Source organism: Nerophis ophidion, linkage group LG27 (assembly GCF_033978795.1).
Source record: "Nerophis ophidion isolate RoL-2023_Sa linkage group LG27, RoL_Noph_v1.0, whole genome shotgun sequence".
NCBI classification, from domain to species: domain Eukaryota; kingdom Metazoa; phylum Chordata; class Actinopteri; order Syngnathiformes; family Syngnathidae; genus Nerophis; species Nerophis ophidion.
Window position 1 is genome coordinate 1,197,295 of NC_084637.1, and position 22,805 is coordinate 1,220,099.

The window sequence follows — 22,805 nt, forward strand, 5'->3', positions numbered from 1 at the left end:
AGAATTATGAGAAACACTTTGAACCTTATTGAAAATAAGATATTCTTCATCTCAGTATGTTGGTAATGACTGACTTAATTAATTCCATGTTACAGAACTGTTGTATTACTCATTCGCGGATGTCATTTTGCTATTTTGCTGTAAAAAGAGTCAGTAAATGAATGTATATATTTGTGGGCGCTCTGACGTGGGAAAGGAGGAGAATGAAATAAGCTTTGCTTCTTCCTCATCCTTTTGGGACGTGATGTGAGGTGATATGAATTGTCTGATGTATTGTGTTGTGAATGTGCTCATGTTTGAAATAAACTAAGAAAGACGAAGAAGAAAAACAAATATTAGTGGTGTTAGTTATTAATACTACCTTTATTAATGTTAATATGTTTTTCTCATGTCAGAATTAGAATCGAAATCAGCTTTGACAAAAGGAACTTGACTCGGTAGACTGTGTTCTCTTGGTTCAATGGTTGCTTATTGTAAAAGGTAACTATATTCTGTCCTCCATGAATGTTGCAATTTAGTTTGCTCAATATGTAAATAGTCCTTTGAGTTGTATTTTTAAAAAAAACAGTGTCTTGTTGATATTCTTCACAATAAAGTCACTTTAAATCTAACCACACCAAAGAAAGTATACAAATGAAGTGCACATAGATGTAGTAATCAAGTTAAAATAATAATGTAATTTGTAATAAAGTGAAAAAGCAATACAATTATGCAGGATGAAGGTTGAGCTCTAACGCCGCTAGCTTAATGCTAACATACAATGGACCAACCCATAGACAAGCTAACTGAAATTAGCATGGCCAATCGCAAGTCACAGATGGACAAGCATTGACTCTAACATTTATGTCTGTGGACAATTTGCAGTCTCCATTTAAGCTCACATGCATGTTTTGGAAGGTGGGATGGAAGTGGAGTGCCCGCAGAAAAGCCACACACGTGCACACTCCACACAGCCATGTCCAAGCGGAGGTTTGAAGATGCACGTGGCTTAAAGTTCGACCTTATTTTGGTAGTGATGTCAAAAGATTTCGTGTAGTTTACTCTGGCTTGAACAAGAAATGCATTCATTAGCTTTAAATCCTTTTTTCCCTTTACTTTTGCTGGGTGTCAACTGGTTTAGGTGCGAGAGCAGCTGCTGACACTAGTTTTGCTTCCAAAATAAAGCAAAGAGTAAAGTTTTTATGATATTTGAGGTGTTTTTCAAACTTATAGCCAATGATAAGTAAATAATAGACTATATATGGTCTATCCATTCATACAATATATCACTTAAATCTGTTTTCATGTAAAAAGAAGCCAGTTATATTTAAGATGTGGCGGCAGTAATCTTGCTGTGGCGTTGCGCCACAATCGTTTATGTGTAGGGGAAACCCTTTAAGTAGAAATAATCAAAGATGAGAATTCTAAACTGTCTGTTATGTTTTTGCCCTTTGTAATTCTCTCTCACTGATACATCACTCTTTTAACGAACACTGCCGTTAATGACGGGCAGCAAGGTTTGACAAAGTGTGAAGGCTGCCAGAAAGCCGGCAGAAGAAGACGTATGTAGGTAGCCATGTCACACTGTTTGCTACACAGATGTGTCATGGCGCAAATCTTAAAACACGCTAAGCTGGCAGTATAACATGAGCAGTTTGTATCCAAAATACATTTTTGTCAATTATTTAGATACACTTTGGCTACAATAAGATCATGTTGACCAAAAAGTAGAGTAGTAGGTGAGAGTCGGATAATTGTGCATTCACCAAAATCATATAGAAGGCTGAATTATTTGTGATTTGGAATTTGCCATCATCGCCCAGACCTGCCTGGCACTGAAGCAGAATCCATAGTAAGTGTGTGTGTGTGTGTGTGTGGTGTTTGTGGTGTGCAGGCCTTCTTCTCTTCCATCACTGACATGTGTGAGAACGGTGGGAAGCGTCCTGTGTCAGAAGTTAGCGTTGGCTTCACCAAAGAGCAAGCAGACACCATCAGGCGTATCAGAAACAGTAAAGACTCTTGGGATATGCTGGGGGTCAAGCCTGGGGCCACACGGTGAGTTCAGCGTTTATGTCATTTTATAGGTGCAATACAAGAGATGATTGACGTCGGCATGTGACATCCAATGAAAGTCACTCTTATGCAACTCGGTGTTAAATATATCCACCTCTAGATGTCTTCTCCACCTAACTAAAAGGGGTGCATGGGTTACATTGTTTCATGTTCTGATGTTTCATGGTTACAAATGCACGCCCATGACTATTTTTGTTTCTCTTCAAGTCACTCTTAACCGATAGGCAGGCAGACGGATACTTAGTTGCATGTTGCCACACGCTGAACAAAAATATTTGACTATTGTAATGTGGTGTGGACAATACTATATCTATATCTAAACTCCTATTCATCATGTGCCTCACCTCCAGATTTGTATTAGTGACACCTCAAGTTGAACTTTCCTGTTCCTCCTTTATTAATGAGCCTGATACTAATATTAATAGTACATTTATAAAACCTTTATCATTGTACTCAAAGGTTGTAATCAAACTATTGTACAAAGCCCAAAAGCAGTGAAGTTGTCACCTTGTGTAAATGCTAAAAAAAAAAGAGAATACAACAAATCCTTTTCAACTTATATTCAATAGAATAGACTGCAAAGACAAGATATTTCATCTTCACACTGACAAACTTTGTTCTTTTTTGCAAATATTAGCTTACGGTATTTGGAATTGGTGCCCCCCGTGAACCCAAAGGGAATAAGCAGTAGAAAATGGATGGATGGAATTGGATGGCTGCAACATGTTTCAAAAAAGCTGGCACAAGTGGCAAAAAAGAGTGAGAAAGTTGAGGAATGCTCATCAAAGACTTATTTGGAACATCCCACAGGTGAACAGGCTAATTGGGGTACAGGTGGGTGCCATGATTGGCTATAAAAGCAGCTTCCATGAAATGCTCACTCATTCACAAACAAGGACGGGGCGAGGGTCACCACTTTGTCAACAAATGCCTGAGCAAATTGTTTAAGAACAACATTTCTCAAGCAGCTATGGCAAGGCATTTAGGGATTTCAACATCTGATACGCGCCGTAATATCATCAAAAGGTTCAGAGAATCTGGAGAAATCACTGCATGTAAGCCATGATATTACGCGCCTTGGATCCCTCAAGCGCTACTGCATCAAAAAGCGACATTAGTGTGTAAAGGATATCACCACATGGGCTCAGGAACACTTCAGAAAACCACCATCAGTAACTACAGGTGGTTGCTACATCTGTAAGTGCAAGTTAAAACTCCACTGTGCAGAAACGCCCCCGGATTTGCTGAGCCCCAGCTCATCTATGATGGACTGATGCAAAGTGGAAAAGTGTTCTGTGGTCTGACGAGTCCACGTTTCAAATTGTTTTTGGAAACTGTGGACGTCGTGTCCTCCGGACCTAAGAGGAAAAGAACCATGGGGAGTGTTGTAGGGTGAAAGTGTTCTAGTCAGCATGTGTGATGGTATGGGGGTGTATTAGTGATTGTTGTAGGGTGAAAGTGTTGTAGTCAGCATGTGTGATGGTATGGGGGTGTATTAGTGATTGTTGTAGGGTGAAAGTGTTGTAGTCAGCATGTGTGATGGTATGGGGGTGTATTAGTGATTGTTGTAGGGTGAAAGTGTTGTAGTCAGCATGTGTGATGGTATGGGGGTGTATTAGTGATTGTTGTAGGGTGAAAGTGTGGTAGTCAGCATGTGTGATGGTATGGGGGTGTATTAGTGGCCAAGGCATGGCTAACTTACACATCTGTGAAGGCACCATTAATGCTGAGAGGTACATTCTGTGTTTGTGCTTGACTTCCTGTCCAACACAAGCAGATTTTGGCTAAACTGAACGGCTTTGTTGCGGCAGCTGGCATATATAGAAGCTCTGCCTATATTTAGCGGAATGTTGCGGAACGTCACCAGGATTTTGGTGAAAAGGGACACATTGACTTGAATGCAAACAGCAGGAGTCCCCCGCTGTGGCCATGACATTCTGCTGCCCATTTGCATGTTGTGGAAGTGAGTGTGCACGGACTTCACATGCCAGCGTGACCACACACCAAATCAACTATTTGACAAGTCAGACTAATTTAGTGCATGGAAATGCAGTCATTGTTTCTTTATGGTCTAATATGGTCATCAAAGTAACCCTTCAGCAGCACAGCTAATCAATTTGATATCATTTTGTATCGCACACATTGTGAGCAACGTCATGATGGACAGGCAGCAGGACTGGTCGACTCAATTGAGTTTGGGGCTCAGGGCTGGGGGTCAGACTTACCCCTTCACTATTATTTCAAGTTTGTCCATTCCCGGGAAGCAGCGTCCTCTGCAGTGGACATATGAGTTTGGCCTGTGCTATCGTTTCTGTATTGTGGAAAACCAAACAGCTGTGTCTGTACAACAGGATCACTCTACATTTTTAAGGGCCTGCTGCAAAAAAACATATTTACAGATCATCTGTTTATGGCAGCACTCTGCTGTTTTTAGGAATGTTCCTATCTTCCAACATTTTTTAAGCGAACTGGTAGGTCTGTCTGGTGTCCTCTCTGGGCCTGGAAAGTGATTAGTACAGTAACCATTCTCTGGGCCTGCAGGTGATTAGTACAGTAACCATTCCCTGGGCCTGCAGGTGATTAGTACAGTAACCATTCCCTGGGCCTGCAGGTGATTAGTACAGTAACCATTCCCTGGGCCTGCAGGTGATTAGTACAGTAACCATTCCCTGGGCCTGCAGGTGATTAGTACAGTAACCATTCTCTGGGCCTGCAGGTGATTAGTACAGTAACCATTCTCTGGGCCTGCAGGTGATTAGTACAGTAACCATTCCCTGGGCCTGCAGGTGATTAGTACAGTAACCATTCTCTGGGCCTGCAGGTGATTAGTACAGTAACCATTCCCTGGGCCTGCAGGTGATTAGTACAGTAACCATTCCCTGGGCCTGCAGGTGATTAGTACAGTAACCATTCCCTGGGCCTGCAGGTGATTAGTACAGTAACCATTCCCTGGGCCTGCAGGTGATTAGTACAGTAACCATTCTCTGGGCCTGCAGGTGATTAGTACAGTAACCATTCCCTGGGACTGCAGGTGATTAGTACAGTAACCATTCCCTGGGCCTGCAGGTGATTAGTACAGTAACCATTCATCTTCCTGTTGTCCTGCCATTCTCCCTTACTCTCCCCTCCTTACAAGTTCAAGTACCAGTGATAGTCTCACACACACACACACACACACACACACACACACACACACACACACACACACACACACACACACACACACACACACACACACACTAGGTGTGGTGAAATGTGTCCTCTGCCTTTGACCAGTCCCCTTGTTCACCCCCTAGGAGGTGAGGGGAGCAGTGAGCAGCAGCAGTGGCTGCGTTCAGAAATCACTTTGTTGATTTAACCCCCAGTTCTAAGCATTGATGCTGATTGCCAAGCAGGGAGGTCATGGCTCCCATTTTTATAGTCTTTGGTACGACTCGGCCGGGGTTAAAACTCACAACCTACCCATCTCATATTTATCTCATAACTCATATTTTTTTCCCTCTCCTAAACTAAAAGAATCCTCCTGGATATTGGCAGCAAGCTGGAGTGGCACACATCCAGTCGGCTCGGCTGTTGCAACATCCTGCAGGCTGTAAAAAGGAATGCCTTCAAAATGTTCCCTTTTTTCCCCCCAGAAACATTCAAACATGTTTAAGTCCCAACCAACCCCTTGATGTGGTGGAGTGTGTGCTGGGCTGGACAAAACTTCACATTCGAATGTTTGAAGGCCGTTTGTGTGACGAGATTATTTTATAGTGTGAATGTATTTGATTTATTTATTCTGGCATGGAGTGAGCACAAGTGAAAGTTAGGATTATAAAATGGGATTTTTGCTGAATGTTTTGTCATAACCTTTGTTTTTGTGTGAATGTATTGGGTGTTTGAAATGCAGAGGCTCCTAATTAAGCAAGAGTGTGTGAACTGGAGCTAAAAACAAGGTTTATAGTCCAATGCTGCCATTATGTCTTTTTTTGCCGTTGTTGGTAATCCCTGTGACATGTTGTATGTAATAGTAGAGTGCAGTATCATTCTAGCAATGTGTTGGGTTTTTACTTCCGCTCATGTTGTTCTATTTGGGTTTCTAGGGAGGAGGTCAACAAGGCCTACAGAAAACTGGCAGTACTTCTCCACCCGGACAAATGTGTGGCCCCTGGAAGCGAGGACGCTTTCAAGGCAGTGGTTAATGCACGCACCTCCCTGCTGAAGAATATAAAATAACACAGGTACACCTCATGCATCATGGCTGACATTTATTTATTTATTTATTTGTTTATTAGTACTTTTCAATATTGCAACTATTTTGTGCCAATTTACACTCTGCCAAGCAGATCTAGCAAGTGCATGTGTGTATACAGGAGCTTACATTTACAAAAGCATCGAGTGCTGAGACTCTCTTCACGGTGTTTACCTGAGCATGTTGTCAACAAAGCAGAAGATCAGGGGCCTTATTTATCAAGTGTCCTAGAGGGCCATTTTACACTTAAGTCCCGAGAATTAGCAAAATTTAGTCCTACTCTCAAACTTAAGAATAAAAGCTATTTATCAACTCTCTTAAGTCTAAGAATCACTCCTACTCTCCACGATATTTAAGAGACCTTCAGAGGTGTCCCGAGTGGTTAGGAGATGCCAGCGGGGGATGGCACTGAGGCCAGAGAGACGTGCGCCAACCTTCAGGGAGCGGAAGGATGTCCTGGCTTTGTTTGATGACGAGCAGCTGATCAAACGGTATCGTTTAGACAGAGCGGGTATTATTTTTGTAACAGATTTAATAAGGGGCGTCATCTCATCAGCAACATCACACAGCAGAGCTTTCACAGCACAACTAAAGGTCATCACAAAGCTTCCATATCTCGCCACTGGGAAAATGCAACAGTGTAACGCTGATGATTTGGAGCCATCACAACCATCAGTAAGCAGAACTGTTATGGAAACAGTAATGGCCCTTACTGCTCCTCACCTCGTCATGCCTTTCATTGACTTTCCAACTACAGCCCGGATAATTCAGCAGAAGCAAACTGCGCTCATGCAGGTAGCTGGCTTCCCTGGAGTGGTCGAGGCAATCGATGGTACACATGTAGGGAGCATCGCTCCAAGTGTGGCCCAGAGTGTGTTTGTTAATAGGAAGAGGTACCACAGCATCAACACGCAAGTAGTCTTCCATGCAGACCACAAAATCTTGGACGTGGTTCCCATGTGGCCTGGGTCCACCCATCACGCACGGGTACTAAATGAAAGAAAAGGAAACATTTATTTTTGGTTCATTGCCAATATTGTTTGTCTGTTTTGTATTATTTTGTAGTTTATTGTCGAAATATACACTCCCCTTGTCCACTTAAATATTTCTAAGATATTTCTTTATTCTTAGACTAGGGATTATTCCCTTCCGTGATTGGTCTTTTTTTTATGGACACAGAAATGACGTCACCTAAAATTCCGTTTACGGCACATAGTAATGTCGTAATTCAGCTCTGAGTGTGACACTTAAGATTCAGTCCTACACTTTGCTGAAAGTGTGAGTAAGACGCTTGATATCACATTTTTAAGTGCAGCTTTCAGCGAAGAATTTCTTTACTCATAAGTCAACTCTTAGCAGACTTTTCTGGAGTAATTCTAAGAAGCTTGATAAATACGGCCCCAGACTCCCAAGTTACAGTAGTGTTAAAGACAACTCTCAACTAAAGTCAATATGCGCAACATTTACTGTATGTGTAATCATTTGTATGGGATACTTTTGGAGGTGAAATGCGCTACCTCTCAGTACAGTATGTTTCAATTGCCAATGAAATGCAAAGGTGTCAGTTTATTGTGCTAATCATGCGGATTTGTATTAAAATGTCCCCCTGCTTTGAGTGATGTCTTCTAACATGCCGGTAATGAAATTCCAATGACGACAGCACAACTGTAGGAATATATCTATATTTTAAAACGTTTATTTTTAGGAAATAACTTATTACTTGTAAAAAGGCTACTTATCTGCAGTTTATGGAACTGTCGAAAAGCAGGTGTTTAATAAAAAATTAAAGGACCTGAACAAACATGGTAAACCCAACTAAGTATTTAAGAAATGCTTATCTATAAAATACACTACACTTAATTGCATTGACAATACTTCATCAATGAACAATTACAACCACCTAAATATGCTATATTTAAGTTAATAATCATGATAGCAATTAAAAATATTAAATTGGCAAGTTTTTTTGTTTAGATGCACTTTGTGTTTTGGAATCTTTAAAAAACAATCATGACAGAAGTTATCTTGGTGTAAGAATATATTTTATTCTGTAGGGTAACATTTGAATTGGCAAAATAAAGCTTTGGAATTTAAAAGCTGGGTGTGTATTGGGTAGGGATGGCGTCCTTTTAACTGATAGTAGTGCCAAAAATGCTATTGGTGCCTGATCTGGTACTAAAAGATAAAATGCATGCAAATTTATGTCATCCCAAAAAAAATATTATTCCCACAGATTTTGTGACACTGAGACTAGCTCTTGAAATACTTGTAGTTATACAAATGTAATAACTGAGTAATATATTAAGAACTATAATTAAAATCCATAACCAGTTGTCATAATTATGGCAACAAACATATTTTGTGTCATAATATTGATGCTCATAATTCAAGGGGTTTGTGAATGTCACCTCGCTTGATGTAACAATAATAATAATAATCATAATAAGGAGGTTCTGTGTCGTCTGCAAGCGATAGCAATGTCATGTGTGTCGCTGTTGAGATGTGAATGTTGGGAATGAAGATTAAAAGCAGCATCAGACTCTCTGTGCCTTTGTTGGGAAAATACATTACTTTCATTTTTTTCATTAATGTATTTATTGCAGGGAATGACATTAAAAAAATACAAAGTTGACAACACATAATAGTGCAAAAGGTAATGTACAGTATGTAAGCATTATTGTCCAGTTTTTCCTGAAAGGGAGTGGGAAGAAGATCATTTATTTAATCCCACCCTCACTGAGTCTCTATTCAGTCATTGTTCCATTGACTTCTACTCTTACTTGATTTAAGCATTATTATACAAATGTTGTATCATGGTGGCACTATCACAGCTAACTCTAATTATTACACTCTAACAATCATTTGTATCAATAATGTAGGAAGAATGAATGTACCAACAATGGTAATAGACAACATAACAACAATGGTAATAGACAACATAACAACAATGGTAATAGACAACATAACAACAATGGTAATAGACAACATAACAACAATGGTAATAGACAACATAACAACAATGGTAATAGACAACATAACAACAATGGTAATAGACAACATAACAACAATGGTAATAGACAACATAACAACAATGGTAATAGACAACATAACAACAATGGTAATAGACAACATAACAACAATAGTAATAGACAACATAACAACAATGGTAATAGACAACATAACAACAATGGTAATAGACAACATAACAACAATGGTAATAGACAACATAACAACAATGGTAATAGACAACATAACAACAATGGTAATAGACAACATAACAACAATGGTAATAGACAACATAACAACAATGGTAATAGACAACATAACAACAATGGTAATAGACAACATAACAACAATGGTAATAGACAACATAACAACAATGGTAATAGACTACATAACAACAATGGTAATAGACAACATAACAACAATGGTAATAGACAACATAACAACAATGGTAATAGACAACATAACAACAATGGTAATAGACAACATAACAACAATGGTAATAGACAACATAACAACAATGGTAATAGACAACATAACAACAATGGTAATAGACAACATAACAACAATGGTAATAGACAACATAACAACAATGGTAATAGACAACATAACAACAATGGTAATAGACAACATAACAACAACAGTCCAGACAGTAGAGCACATAGTCACAAGACAGAAAACCTAAAAAAAAATGTCTTGAAAATGCACGATAAAACTAATTGAAAATAAATGTGTGTAAACTGGAGTCATCATTTGTGTGCCAGCTGTAAGAAGTCACCCAGAGGAAATGGAATTAAAATGCAGAAAAGCTAAATGAAAGTCATCCTTAAGTGATCAATCACCAATCTTTGGTGCCATTCCACTGAGATCTCTGAATACGACTGCCTGAAGGAAACATTTCTATAGTCGTGGATGATATGTCGGGTGACGGCACAGCTGTGATTGATGGCTGCCACTATAGCTTCAATCAATGCACATTGACACTTGTCTTCCTCCACCAATGGACAGGATGTTTGGGGATGGTAACACTTTCAAGATAATCATGCATCTCGCCATCAGCAAAAACTGGAACAAATGTCCTCGCAGAAAGACACAGAAGGTCAATCCATGTCCATCCCATCCATTTTCTACCACTTATTCCCTTTGGGGTAGCGGGGGACACCGGTGCCTTTCTCAGTTTCAATTAGACGCAGGGGCATCACTAGCTTTTAAGGACAAGGGGAACTTAGCCCTCCGAGGATGCACAGAATGCGAGCGAACGTAGCGCACAAGCACAAAACTTCGGCATATATATATATGCCCCACTGTGTGTATATATATATATATATATATATATATATATATATATATATACATACACACATATTTATATATATATATATATATATATATATATATATATATATATATATATATATATATATACTTATATATATATATATATATATATATATATATATATACGCACAGTGGGGCAAAAAAGTATTTAGTCAGCCAGCGATTGTGCAAGTTCTCCCACTTCAAATGATTACAGAGGTCTGTAATTTTCATCATAGGTACACTTCAACTGGGAGAGACAGAATGTGAAAACAAATCCAGGAATTCACATTGTAGGAATTTTAAATAATTTATTTGTAAATGATGGTGGAAAATAAGTATTTGGTCACTTCAAACAAGGAAGATCTCTGGCTCTCACAGACCTGTAACTTCTTTTTTAAGAAGCTCTTCTGTCCTCCACTCTTTACTTATATTAATGGCACTTGTTCGAACTATGTTATCTGTATAAACGACACCTGTCCACAGCTTCCAACAGTCAAGACTCCAAACTCCACTATGGCCAAGACCAAAGAGCTGTCGAAGGACACCAGGAAAAGAATTGTAGACCTGCACCAGACTGGGAAGAGTGAATCTACAATAGGCAAGCAGCTTGCTGTGAAAAATTATCAGAAAATGGAAGACATACAAGACCATTTATAATCTCCCTCGATCTGGGGCTCCAGGCAAGATTTCATCCCGTGGGGTCAAAATGATCATGAGTACGGTGAGCAAAAATCCCAGAACCACTGGGGGACCTGGTGAATGACCTGCAGAGAGCTGGGACCAAAGTAACAAAGGTTACCATCAGTAACACACTACGCCGACAGGGAATAAAATCCTGCAGTGCCAGACGTGTCCCCCTGCTTAAGCCAGTGCATGTCCAGGCCCGTCTGAAGTTTGCCAGAGAGCACTTGGGAGAATGTCATGGGGTCAGATGAAACCAAAATAGGACTTTTTGGTATAAACTGAACTTGTCGTGTTTGGAGGAAGAAGAATACTGAGTTGCATCCCAAGAACACCATACCTACTGTGAAGCATGGGGGTGGAAACATCATGCTTTGGGGCTGTTTTTCTGCTAAGGGGACAGGACGATTGATCCGTGTTAAGGAAAGAATGAATGGGGCAATGTATCCTGAGATTTTTTCACATTCTGTCTCTCCCAGTTGAAGTGTACCTATGATGAAAATGACAGACCTCTGTCATCATTTGAAGTGGGAGAACTTGCACAATCGCTGGCTGACTAAATACTTTGTTGCCCCACTATATATATATATATATCTCCTCTCTGAGCTGCCACCTTACCGTGGTAGAGGAGTTTGCGTGTCCAAATGATCCTAGGAGCTATGTTGTCCGGGGGCTTTCATGCCCCCTGGTAGGGTCTCCCAAGACAAACAGGTCCTAGGTGAGGGATCAGACAAAGAGCAGCTCGAAGACTTCTATGGATACATAACAAAATTGAGTCAGATTTCTTTTGCCCGGACGCTGGTCACCGAAGGCCCCCTCTGGAGCCAGGCCCGTAGTTGGGGCACGATGGCAAGCGGCATCAGCCCGAAGAGACAACGTGGGTCATCCCTCCAATGGGCTCACCACTCATAGGAGGGGCCATAGAGGTCGGGTGCATTGTGAGCTGGCCGGAAGCCGAAGGCAGGGCACTTGGCGGTCCCTAACTATTCCGGGCTCCATTGTACATCCCACTATCCCCTCCGTGCGTCAGTTGAGGTGGGCGGGTTTGGGGGGGTTGGGGTTTGGTGCTAGCGGGGGTGTATAATGGCGCCTGTAATTGTAAGGGATGCATGGGATTCTGGGTATTTGTTATGTTGTGTTTATAATGTCTTACAGTGCGAATGTTCTCCCGAATTGTGGGTTCACAGTTTGGCGCATATTATTGTAAGAGTGCTTAAGATGTTTGTATCACAACCCTCAGTGTGACCTGTATGGCTGTTGAACAAGTATGCCTTGCAGTCGCGTATGTGTCTCTGCAGAAGCCACATACAACATGCGAATTGGCTGGGAAGCTGTTTGTTACATTTGTGGAGGACGCTAAACAAATTGTCATCATAGCACCCCCTTATTATTGTTGTTAGGGTGAAAACCAGCAGATAGTCATGAGAAAGGTTGAAAACCAGCAGATAGTCATGAGAAAGGTTGAAAACCAGCAGATAGTCATGAGAAAGGTTGCTCTGAAAGTCGGTAGTCTCCCGGAAAAATTGAGATGGTTGGCAAATGTGATGTTGTCAAGCGGCATTCAAATAAAACTCGCACTAATATTACATTTTCATATTAAGGTACGGGCCGCGTGTCTGAGACCTTTGGTTGTTACATAGCACAAAGCAGAACACAACTTTGTACGCTGTGTTATTTCATTTTAAATTTCAAAAGAGTCTTGTGGCTCCCATACTTTTCTTTATTTTGTGAAACGGGTCAAAAGGGCTCTTTGAGTGGTAAAGGTTGGCGACCCCTAGGTTATGTGATTATTTATTTAAACTCATATTCGGGCCACATTATAATGAATATGTCGGCATGTATTTGTAAAAAAAAAAAATATATATATATAAATATATATATAAAACCCCAAATTATTTAAGGGGGCTTAAGAATATTTTAGGAGGGCTACAGCCCCCCTAAAATAGGTCTAACGACACCAATGATCGGATGGCAGCCGGGGTACACCCTGGACAAGTCGCCACCTCATCGCAGGGCCAACACAGATAGACAGACAACATTCACACATTGGCAACACTAAATGGTCCCTAATCAACCTATCCTCAGGTGCATGTCTTTGGAGGTGGGTGGGGCCTATCCCCAGGTGCATGTCTTTGGAGGTGGGAGGGGCCTATCCCCAGGTGCATGTCTTAAGAGGTGGGTGGGGCCTATCCCCAGGTGCATATCTTTGGAGGTGGGTGGGGCCTATCCCCAGGTGCATGTCTTTGGAGGTGGGTGGGGCCTATCCCCAGGTGCATGTCTTTGGAGGTGGGAGGGGCCTATCCCCAGGTGCATGTCTTTGGAGGTGGGAGGGGCCTATCCCCAGGTGCATGTCTTTGGAGGTGGGAGGGGCCTATCCCCAGGTGTATGTCTTTGGAGGTGGGTGGGGCCTATCCCCAGGTGCATGTCTTTGAAGGTGGGAGGGGCCTATCCCCAGGTGCATGTCTTTGGAGGTGGGAGGAGCCTATCGCCAGGTGCATGTCTTTGGAGTTGGGAAGGAGCCCGAGTACCCGCAGGGAACCCACGCAGTCACGGGGAGAACATGCAAACTCCACACAGAAAGATCCCGAGCCCGGGATTGAACCCAGGACTACTCATGACCTTCGTATTGTGAGGCAGACACACTAACCCCTCTACCACCGTGCTGCCCTCAATCCATGTCCTGGCCCGCAAATGGTCCTGGTCTCTCTCCGATTGAGAAGACTGTGGTGGAAATGGAAGAAAATGCTCCATGACAAGATGGAGCCTGCAAAGATGATCTTACAACAGCAAGATGGATGAAGGTACTGTTTGTCACTCGTTAATTGTATGTCTTACAACTGCAGGAGGTGATGCAACAAAGAGCTGTTTTTTTTTTTTTTAATGACTCCATATTTAACCCTTCACAATTGGAGTGATTCCATTATTTTTCACTGTGTTTGATTGAAAAATGTAACTTATTGACCAACACATTTTAAAAAATATATATTTTAGTGTTTCCTAAAGCTAGAAAGTTGGAATTTGAAATGGATATATTTTGTGTCATGTCAGTCAATAAATACAAGTCTACTTGCAGTACAGGCCAAAAGTTTGGCCACACCTTCTCCTCATTCAATGTGTTTTCTGTATTTTCATGACTAATTACATTGTAGATTGTCACATCAAAACTATGAATGAACACATGTGGAGTTATGTACTTCACAAAAAAGGTGAAATAACATGTTTTATATTCTAGTTTCTTCAAAATAGCCACCCTTTTGCTCTGGTTACCGCTTTGCACACTGTAGGTAAAGCGCAAATAAAAGGGGGCCAAGGATTGAGCCCTGGGGGACCCCGTCTGATAGAGGAGCTGTGGAAGACATAATGAAGCTGTCTATTTTTACACTAAAACTCCAGTCAGTTATGTAGGACCGTAACCAGTTGAGGGAGGCTGCCTTAATGCCCACACAGTTCTCAAGACGAGTGATTGAGGTGGCAAGGTGGACGGTGTGGAAGGCAGCAGACAGATGTAAGAGCACCAGGACGACATATTTACCAGAATCTGTTGACAGGAGGATAGTTAGATACTTTTAGAAGCGCTGACTCTGTGCTGTGGAGGGCTTTGAAAGCGGACTGGAACAGCTCAGTGATACCATTTTCCTCCAAGAAGGGCAACAACTGACTGTAGACAACCTTCTCTAATATTTTGGAAATGTATGGAAGATTAGAGATAGGGATTGAGGCTTGTTTTTTTAAGTAAAGGTCGTACCACTGCATGTTTAAACTCAGAAGAGAGGCTACTATTGATAAGGTTAAGGGCACTTGATCCAATAGTAGCAAGGCGAGGTGGGAGGGCATCTGCAGGAGAACCAGAGGGCTTCTTTCATATGACCAACTGTGTCCTTTAGGAAGGAGAAGGTCACCGGCTCAAGCTGATGGAAACAGAAGAGAAGTGCAGAGGAATAGAAGGGTCATAGGAAGACTGAGATAAACTGCCTCTCGTTGACACAATTTTGTCTGTGAAAAAGTGGAGACAATGTTCACAGATTTCAGAAGAAAATCAACAGATTTGGGCGCATCAATGACAATGTTAGGGTCTTGAACAGAGCTCTGGGGTTGTTCCAGTTGGCAGCTATAGTCTCAGACAGATATATTTTCATCTCTGCTTTTACAGTCATCTGAAAGGACAACAGGATCTCTTTGAAAATGGCAAAAGACACATGCAGCCTGTGTTTTTTCCATTATCTCTCTGTTCTCCTGCATTGGCGCCTGGCGTCGTTCAACCAGCGCTCAGGCGAGTAATCAAGTAAATGCTGCAGCACGGACATAACCATCTTTAATAAAGGCTTATCAACAATTGTTAAACCTTGACCAACGAGTCTAAGGTCATAAAAGCGGTCTTTGAAGGCTTTGTTCGCAACTGCTGCAGTAAAGCAGTCAGTAAGTGTCAGCCATGTCTCATCAGCAGAAGGTCTGTTCTCGTGTGAAAGAAGGACAGAAGAGTCACATGTGGAATGTGTACGGAGAACCATTATTTACATCTCTTTTCAAACAATGTGTCAGCAGGATGTTCCTCATTCACCCGGTTGTTCTTTTGACTGGCCTTCCGTACAAATTGGTCAAATGGATGGACATAAAGGATATTTGCTGGTGTTTGCCCCGAGCCACCTGCCAGGCTGTGAATAATTACTTACAGCAGTGAACTTGCCGTGTCAGGATTCAAAGTTCATATGCGATGCTAAAGATCGAGTGCTTGTTTTTTCTGCTTTAGCAGCTGAGTCACTGCTGGGTGTTTTGGGCCTGGGGAGGCGGAGAAAACATCACACACCCCTTTGCAATTCTGCCAACTGGTATTAGACTTGAGAAAAAAGAGAAGTCTCTCAGAATGAGGGACGTGGACAGAAACATGGAGGACAAACAAACATGGGATGATGAGCTCATTTTCTTTGTTAACGGGAAGAAGGTAAGCCTACTAAGTGACCTTTATCATATTTAATTGCTAATCAACATTCAATATTATCAATGTGATCATTAAAAATACAGTCGAGTGCACGCAGTCAGGATGTTTTGATGTTGGCAGCGAGAGGAAGTCGCAGGCTTGCAGCTGCAGATGACTAACGGGAGAAATATTAGTACTGCGTGTAGAGTACAGGCCAAAAGTTTAGACACCTTCTCCTCTTTCAATGTGTTTTCTTTATTTCCATGACTATTTACATTGTAGATTGCCACATCAAAACTATAAATGAACACATGAGGAGTTATGTACTTGACAAAAAAAGGTGAAATAACTGAAAAAATGTTTTATATTCTAGTTTCTTCAAAATAGCCACCCTAATTCCTTGCACTTTTGTGGGTTCTTCCGAGGATGTTGTAGTCGTAATGATTTGTGCAGTCCTTTGAGACATTTGTGATTTGGGGCTATATAAATAAACATTGATTGATTGATTGATAATTACTACTTTGCACACTCGTTGGCAATCTCTCAATCAATCAACCATCAACCAATGTACATACATTATATAGCCCTAATTCACGAGTGTCTCAAAGGGCTGCACAAGCCACAACCACACCCTCGGCACAGATCCCATCTCCATGAGCTTCCAGAGGTAGTCACCCGAAATGGTTTTCACTTCACAGGTGTGCTTGAAGCTCATGGAGAGAATGCCAAGAGTGTCAATCAGAGCAAAGGGTAGCTATTTTGAAGAAACTCGAATATAAAACGTGTTATTTCACCTATTTTTTAAAGTACATAACTCCACATGTGTTCATTCATAGTTTTGATGTGACAATCTACAATGTACATAGTCATGGAAATAAAGAAAACCTTTGGCCTGTACTGTATGTTATACTGTATGTACATGACTACAGTCAAGAAAATAAGTATTTGAACATCCTGCTATTTTGCATATTCTCCCACTTAGAAATCATGGAGGGGTGTGAAATGTTGACAGTAGGTGCATGATGTCCACTGTATGACAGAGAACATAAAAAGAAAAATCCAGAAATCACAATCTATGATTTTTTAACAATTATTTGTGTGATAGAGCTGAAAATGAGTATTTGAACACCAACATTAATATTTGGTAGAGTAGCCTTTGTTTGCAATGACAGAGGTCAAAGGTTTCCTGTAGTTCTTCAGCAGCTTTGCACAGACTGCAGGAGGGATTTTGGCCCACAGATCTTCTCTAGATCACTCAGCTTTCTGGGCTGTCGCTGACCAACTCAGACTTTCAGCTCCCTGCAAAGATTTTCAATTGGATTTAGGTCTGGAGACTGGCTAGGCCGCTCCAGAACCTTGATACGGTTCTTACGAAGCCAATTCTTGGTTTTCCTGGCTGTGTGCTTTGGGTCATTGTCATGTTGGAAGATCCAGCCACGACTCATCTTCAATGATCTGACTGAGGGAAGGAGGTTCTTGCCCAAAATCTCACAATACATCCTCTCCTTAATACAGTACAGTCGTCCTGTCCCATGAGCAGAAAAACACCCCCAAAGCATGATGCTACCACCCCCATGCTTCACAGTAGAGATGGTGTTCTTGGGATGGTAGGCATCATTCTTCTTCCTGCAAATACGCATGGTGGAATGATCAGAATCAGAATCGTGTGCATGCTAGAAAACAATGTAAATATAAAAAATATAGAAGTGCAAAGAAAGACCAAAAAGGTCACTTTTGGTCTCATCTGTCCACAAAACCTTCTCCCATGACTCTTCTGGATCATCCAAATGGTCATTGGCCAACTTAATGCGGGCCTTAACATGTTCTGGTTTAAGCAGGGGAACCTTCCGTGCCATGCATGATTTCAAACCATGATGTCTTAGTGTATTACCAACAGTCACCATGGAAACAGTGGTCCCAGCTCTTTTCAGGTCATTGACCAAGTTCTGCCGTGTAGTCCTGGGCTGATTCCTCACCTTTCTTGGCATCATTGAGACCCCACCAGGTGATATCTTAAATGGGGCTCCACTCCCATTGAGATTGAGCGTCATGTTTAGCTTCTTCCATTTTCTAATGATTGCTCCAACAGTGGACCTTTTTTCACCAAGCTGCTTGACAATTTCTCCAGAGCCCTTACCATCCTTGTGGAGTTGTACAATTTTGTGTCTGCTGTCTTTGGACAGCTCTTTGCTCTTAGCCATGCTGAATGTTTGGGTCTTACTGATTGTATGGGGTGGACAGGTGTCTTTATGCAGCTAACGACCTCACACAGGTGCATCTGATTCAGGATGATACAGCGGAGTGGAGGAGGAGGACTTTTAAAGGCGGACTAACCGGTCTTTGAGGGTCAGAATTTTAGCTGATAGACAGGTGTTCAAATACTTATTTTCAGCTGTATCACACGAATAAATTGTTAAAAAATCATAGATTGTTATTTCTGGATTTTTCTTTTTAGGTTATGTCTCATACACTGGACATGCACCTACTGTCAACATTTCACACCCCTCCATGATTTCTAAGTGGGAGAACTTGCAAAATAGCAGGGTGTTCAAATACTTATTTTCTTGACTGTATGTAATTAAACGTATAGCAAATGTTGTGTTATTCCTGTAATTTATTGATATGCCATAAATGACTTGATTATCAGTGTATGAATGTGTGTGTGAATGAGTGAATGTGGAAATACTGTCAAAGCGCTTTGGGCTCCTTTAAAAAAGGGGTAGAAAAACGCTATACAAGTACAACCCATTTACTATTTAACATTTACCATTATGTTTTTTCAGGTGGTGGAGACCAACCCAGATCCTGACATGACATTACTCACCTATCTGAGGAGGAAACGTAAGCCACACTCTACGTAACATTTCAAATTTGCTTCCATTGAGGGCCACATCGCAGTAATGGCTGCCTTCAGAGGGCCCATTTTTTAGAATTAGTCAAATTTATGCATGCGGGTAACAACACCACATCATTGGGTGGTGTTCGGGGTCTGCGACCCCCTTTTCATTTTTTATTAAAAGAAAAATCATACAATTAATTAATTTCTATTACATATAAGATGTTCGGGTCCACTGGACCGGGGCTGATAGAAGTGTGGAAAAGAATGTTATGTGTACCACACACACACACACACACACATTCCCACACACACACACACGCACACACACACACACACACACACACACACACACAGAGCTGGCCTAGACAGGAGGAGGACATAGTGTAGGTACACAGAACATCAGAGGGTCAAATGTGCGAGAAAATGAGAGCAGACAGTGTTGACAAACAATGTTGCAACCTTGTGTGGGAAGCGCAGGTGCAGAAACGCCAAAGAAGAATCCCTGTGGGATGCAGAAACTGGCAGAGAAATTTTCCGTGCAACGTTCATATTGTTGTTACTCAGCCAGCGTTTGTGGGTCTGATGGACCCCTTGCATTTTGTGGCTTTTAATGCCTCACAATCAAACACTTTTATGTTCAAATACTGAACAGATGTTGACCTTATCCCAATAAACATCTGTTCAGTATTTGAACATAAAAGTGTTTGATAGCCACAAAATGCAAGGGGTCCATCAGACCCACAATCGCTGGCTGACTAATCCTGGCCTCCATGGCGACAAATAAAGTGAGTTTCTTACATGTATCATTATCACTGGAGGATGAGGAATAGCTGAACATGCTTCACTACACACCCTAGGAGGATACAATAGCTCACCGGCGTCACAATGTAAACAAACACCAAGGGTGGATCTACACCAGACATCCACTGTAATGATACCAAGTCCAGGAGCGTATCTAGTCGATACTACTATGATTACATCGATATTTTTTATCATCACAAGATCTTTTAGTCTAAAAAAAAAATGATATTATGTTTATAAAGTCAGGAAGTACTTCTCTGGACACCTGAGGACTTACACCAGCTCAGTGGTCTAGTGGTTACAGTGTCCGCCCTGAGACTGGGAGGTTGTGAGTTCAAACCCCGGCCGAGTCAAACCAAGGACTACAACAAATGGGACCCATTACGTCTCTGCTTGGCACTCAGCGTCAAGGGTTGGGAGTGGGGGTTAAATCACCAAATGATTCCCGAGCGCGGCCCATGCTGCTGCTCACTGCTCCCCTCACCTCCCAGGGGATGAACATGGGGATGGGTCAAATGCAGAGGACACATTTTGCCACACCCAGTGTGTGTGTGAGACAATCATTGCTACTTTAACTTTAAATGTTGACCAGAGTATGATCCTGTAACTACTTGGTGTCAGATCCATACCTAAATGTGTGCTATCATCCAAAACTAATTTAAAGTATCAAAGAAGAGAAGAATAAGTGATTATTACATTTGAACAGAAGTGTAGATAGAACATGTCAAAGAGAAAGTAAGCAGATATTAACAGTAAATGAACAAGTAGATTAATAATTCATTTTCTAGCACTTGTCCCTCATAATGTGTACAAAATAATAGTTGTATAAATGACACAATTGACACTTTGTTTGTTTACTTACTACTAAAAGACAAATAGTCTAGTATGTTCAACATTTTATTTAAGGACTAAATTGCAATAATAAACATATCTTTTATGTACTCTACGATTGTTTGTTGAATTAAAGACAATAATGACATTTTTTGTGGTCCTCTTTATTTAGAAAAGTAACAAAAAGTATTTTGGTAGCGGTACCAAAATATTGGTCTCTGGACAACACTAAATGCAACAAATATAATACTATCATTCATTTCAAACTTTTTCAAATGAAAACAAAATAAATATGTGAGTTATATCAAAGCAAGTTCTTCATCAAATTGTACACTGCAGAAATGACAATAGATTTTACAGTAAAAAAAACAATAGACTGGCAGCTCAGTTGCCAGGATTGTACAGTAAAAAAAAACTATAGTACTGTTTTTCCATGTACAGTAATATGTTGTAGAAACCATCAAGAATGTTATGGTGAAGTTGTGGCGGCCACTCAGCTGCCAGTGTTTTTGTTTTTTACTGAAAAATCTATTTCTTACAGCGTATGTGATACAAATCTGATATTCAATAATATCTTGAGGTGAAGTCTTCTACATTTGTGTTGATGAATGATATACGCTTAAGAGTGGCCCTCCTAGGGCAGCCATCACTGCGATGTGGCCCTCAGTGTAACCCTGTTCCACGCCCCTCATCTCAATCTCAATCTCAACAGTTTTTATTGCCATTGTTTGAGAACGGGTTCAAAAAAGAGTAATTCTTCTTGGTGCAAGATAAAAGACATAGAAGACAGAAAAGGTCATAAAAAGAGCCCTCAGATCTTCATGTGCATTGGTCCATGGTTGTCAATGTCCATGTGCTGCTGAGCAGGCCAGGGTTTACACTGGCACGCAGACAAAGTCACTTCCAGTAAGTTCCAGCCGACCCCTGAGTTTAAGGACAAGCGCAAAACTGAAAAATGCATGAAGTCCCAATTTCAACAAAGCAGAAGTGTCTTTTTTGTGCTTGGAACAATTGCAAAGAAATCCATCAGTCACACACACAAACCCCGTGGCTCCTTGTGATGTTGCAAGGTGGTCTCATGACTCTTTTTCTTTTTTCTAAAAATTAAATCAACAAACAAAACACAGGATACACTTTCAGTATTAATGCATCAACCCCCCCCCCCACACACACATAACCCTCCCTCCCCCATCCACACTCATCCACACGAAAGGGGATGTTTCTTTCTGCTACTAAAATGTCGGTTCCCACAACTTAGATAACACAGTCTGCAATGTTGTTGTTCCCACAACTTAGATAACACAATCTGCAAGGCCCACAGTCCCTGAAGCGCCACTCCACTAACATTAATTACTATTTTTTACGTAATTGTTTTTTATCCAAGAAAATGTTTTTTATTTATCTTATTTTGTTTTATTTATAAAATCAAAAAGAACCTTATCTTTACCAGACCAGTTTGTTACTGAAATTCAGGTTTTTAAAAGCAGGTGTAGTTTCGATAATGTCCAAGTCAGACTCAGCAACACACACCTTCATGTTGTACTCTCAAAAATAGGGAACACTACAACAGATAGCATAAATGTTGCTGTTGTTGCATATCTATAAACATCATTACATTTTCAAAATAAGACTTTTAGGATGTCCCATCTTTTTTCATGTTTTTTGGTATCATTATGGTTTTCAATCATGTGTCTTTCTTAAGTTAAAAAATTCTGAAGAAATTAATATTAAGTGAATATCTATTTTTGGCCTTAAAAATAAACCTTTTACCGAGTAATATAATAAAATTGACTAAGTCATGACTGTCAAGAAACTCTCCTAAAATAACAGAAACCACATCAAGCTTCATAAACAAACCAATCCTTTAACAAATGTTTTCAACTTACCCCCCAAAAGGAAGACACAATATCACAAAACCCAAACAAATGCAGGCTGGATTCAGATTCCTGACAACAAAATCGTCAATCATCTGACTCCGTCATATTCCATAGTTTTAACATTTTTCCTCTGGGTAAGAAGTTATAAATAATTTCAATTTGAAAATAACGATTCTGCACATCGATAGTAGTTTTGAAGATAAGTTTGATTATGGCATCAATCAAAAAGCAGACAATAAAGTCCTCCCATTT

The 22,805-nt window shown here is 40.8% G+C and overlaps 2 protein-coding genes across 5 annotated transcripts in view; both read left to right on the forward strand.

The window, feature by feature from the left end:
• dnajc27 (DnaJ (Hsp40) homolog, subfamily C, member 27) overlaps positions 1-10,019 on the forward strand; it is a 16,517-nt gene extending 6,498 nt beyond the window's left edge. For 2 of the 3 annotated variants that reach the window (XM_061889972.1, XM_061889974.1), the window contains 2 exons: positions 1,874-2,034; positions 6,138-6,603. In XM_061889972.1, coding sequence (XP_061745956.1) covers positions 1,874-2,034; positions 6,138-6,270 — 294 coding nt within the window. In that variant the 3' untranslated portion in view covers positions 6,271-6,603. Of the gene's footprint in view, positions 1-1,873; positions 2,035-6,137; positions 6,604-8,889 lie in introns of those variants that run through there. The other variant, XM_061889973.1, reaches the window with a different exon arrangement.
• A 3,716-nt stretch (positions 10,020-13,735) lies between these two features.
• xdh (xanthine dehydrogenase) overlaps positions 13,736-22,805 on the forward strand; it is a 59,269-nt gene continuing 50,199 nt past the window's right edge. For both annotated transcript variants that reach the window (XM_061889967.1, XM_061889968.1), the window contains exons 1-3: positions 13,736-14,091; positions 16,038-16,229; positions 18,989-19,046. In XM_061889967.1, the coding sequence (XP_061745951.1) occupies positions 14,086-14,091; positions 16,038-16,229; positions 18,989-19,046 (256 nt within the window). In that variant the 5' untranslated portion in view covers positions 13,736-14,085. The remainder of the gene's footprint in view (positions 14,092-16,037; positions 16,230-18,988; positions 19,047-22,805) is intronic.